This window comes from Choloepus didactylus, chromosome 18, assembly GCF_015220235.1.
Source record: "Choloepus didactylus isolate mChoDid1 chromosome 18, mChoDid1.pri, whole genome shotgun sequence".
Taxonomy (NCBI): Eukaryota; Metazoa; Chordata; class Mammalia; order Pilosa; family Megalonychidae; genus Choloepus; species Choloepus didactylus.
In genome coordinates, this window is record NC_051324.1 from 47059187 (window position 1) to 47060436 (window position 1250).

The 1250-nt window shown below is 47.8% G+C and overlaps 1 protein-coding gene across 1 annotated transcript; it reads left to right on the forward strand.

Moving 5' to 3' along the window:
* The first annotated feature begins 281 nt into the window (after nt 1-281).
* LOC119513988 (nucleoside diphosphate kinase B-like) lies at nt 282-643 on the forward strand. Its single transcript, XM_037809478.1, has 2 exons — nt 282-509; nt 623-643. Exons 1-2 carry the CDS (start codon nt 282-284, stop codon nt 641-643), a joined length of 249 nt encoding a protein of 82 aa, XP_037665406.1.
* Nucleotides 644-1250: the final 607 nt, after the last annotated feature.

A 1250-nucleotide genomic window follows, 5' to 3' on the forward strand; every position in this document is an offset into this window, starting at 1 on the left:
TTCCATGGCAATGTGACCCACCCAACTGTGGGTGAGAGCTTTTGATTAGATTTTTCCTTGGAAGTGTGACCCCACACAGTCAAGGTGGATTTTGATTAGTTTACTGGAGTCTTTAGGAGAGCTCAGGGGCTGACACAGACCCAGATGCCTGGAGATGCAGACAGAAAGAGTTTGGAGATGCTAAGTTAAGATATGAAGTTAAGATATGAAGCCCAGGCTCTGGGTCTCTGCTCCTCACTACAGCGCAGGTGCCACCCGGCACCCAGTCAACTTCCCGGACCATGGCCAACACCGAGCGCACCTTCATCGAGATCAAGCTGGATGGTGTGCAGTGCGGCCTGGTGGGTGTGATCATAAAGCGCTTTGAACAGAAGGGTTTCTGCCTCGTGGCCATGAAGTTCCTTCGGGCCTCTGAGGACCACCTGAAGCAACACTATATTGACTTGAAAGACTGCCCATTCTTCCCAGGGCTGGTGAAGTACATGAACTCAGGGCCAGTCATGGCCATGGTCTGGGAGGGACTGAATGTGGTGAAGACAGGTTGAGTGATGCTTGGGGAGATCAATCCAGCGGATTTTAAGCCAGGCACCATTTGTGAGGGCTTCTGCATTCAAGTTGACAGGAACATCATTCATGGCAGTGATTCAGTAAAAAGTGCTGAAAAAGAAATCAGTCTGTGGTTTAAGCCTGAAGAGTTGGTTGACTACAAGTCTTGTGCTCATGACTGGGTCTATGAGTAAGAGGTGGACAAAGCAGCAATCTCTTCCCTTTTGGCACTGCTTGATGTGTCCCTGGACACAGCTCTTCATTCCACAGACTTGGAAGCAATAGGATTGATCATTCTTTTTTAAAGCATTTTTACTAATAAAGCCTCTTGGAACTGGGGAAAAAAAAAAAAAGAGAGATGAAGCCCAGAGTTTGCCCTGGAGAAGCTAAGAGAGGACTCCCGCCCACCCCCCGCCCAGATGCTTAGGAAAAACGCCCTGGGACAACAAGCAAGGATGCACAGGAGCTGAGAGAGGGAAGTTAAAAGAGACAGAAACCCAGAGACATTTTGGAGAAAGCCATTTTGAAACCAGAACCTGGGAGCAAAGGATCAGCAGACACCAGCCATGTGCCTTCCCAGCTGATAGAGTTGTTCTGGATGCCATCAACCTTTCTTTCCTGAAAGTATCCTCTTGTTGATGCCTTAGTTTGGACACCTTTATGGCCTTAGAACTGTAAATTTGTAATCTAAAAAATCCCCTTTA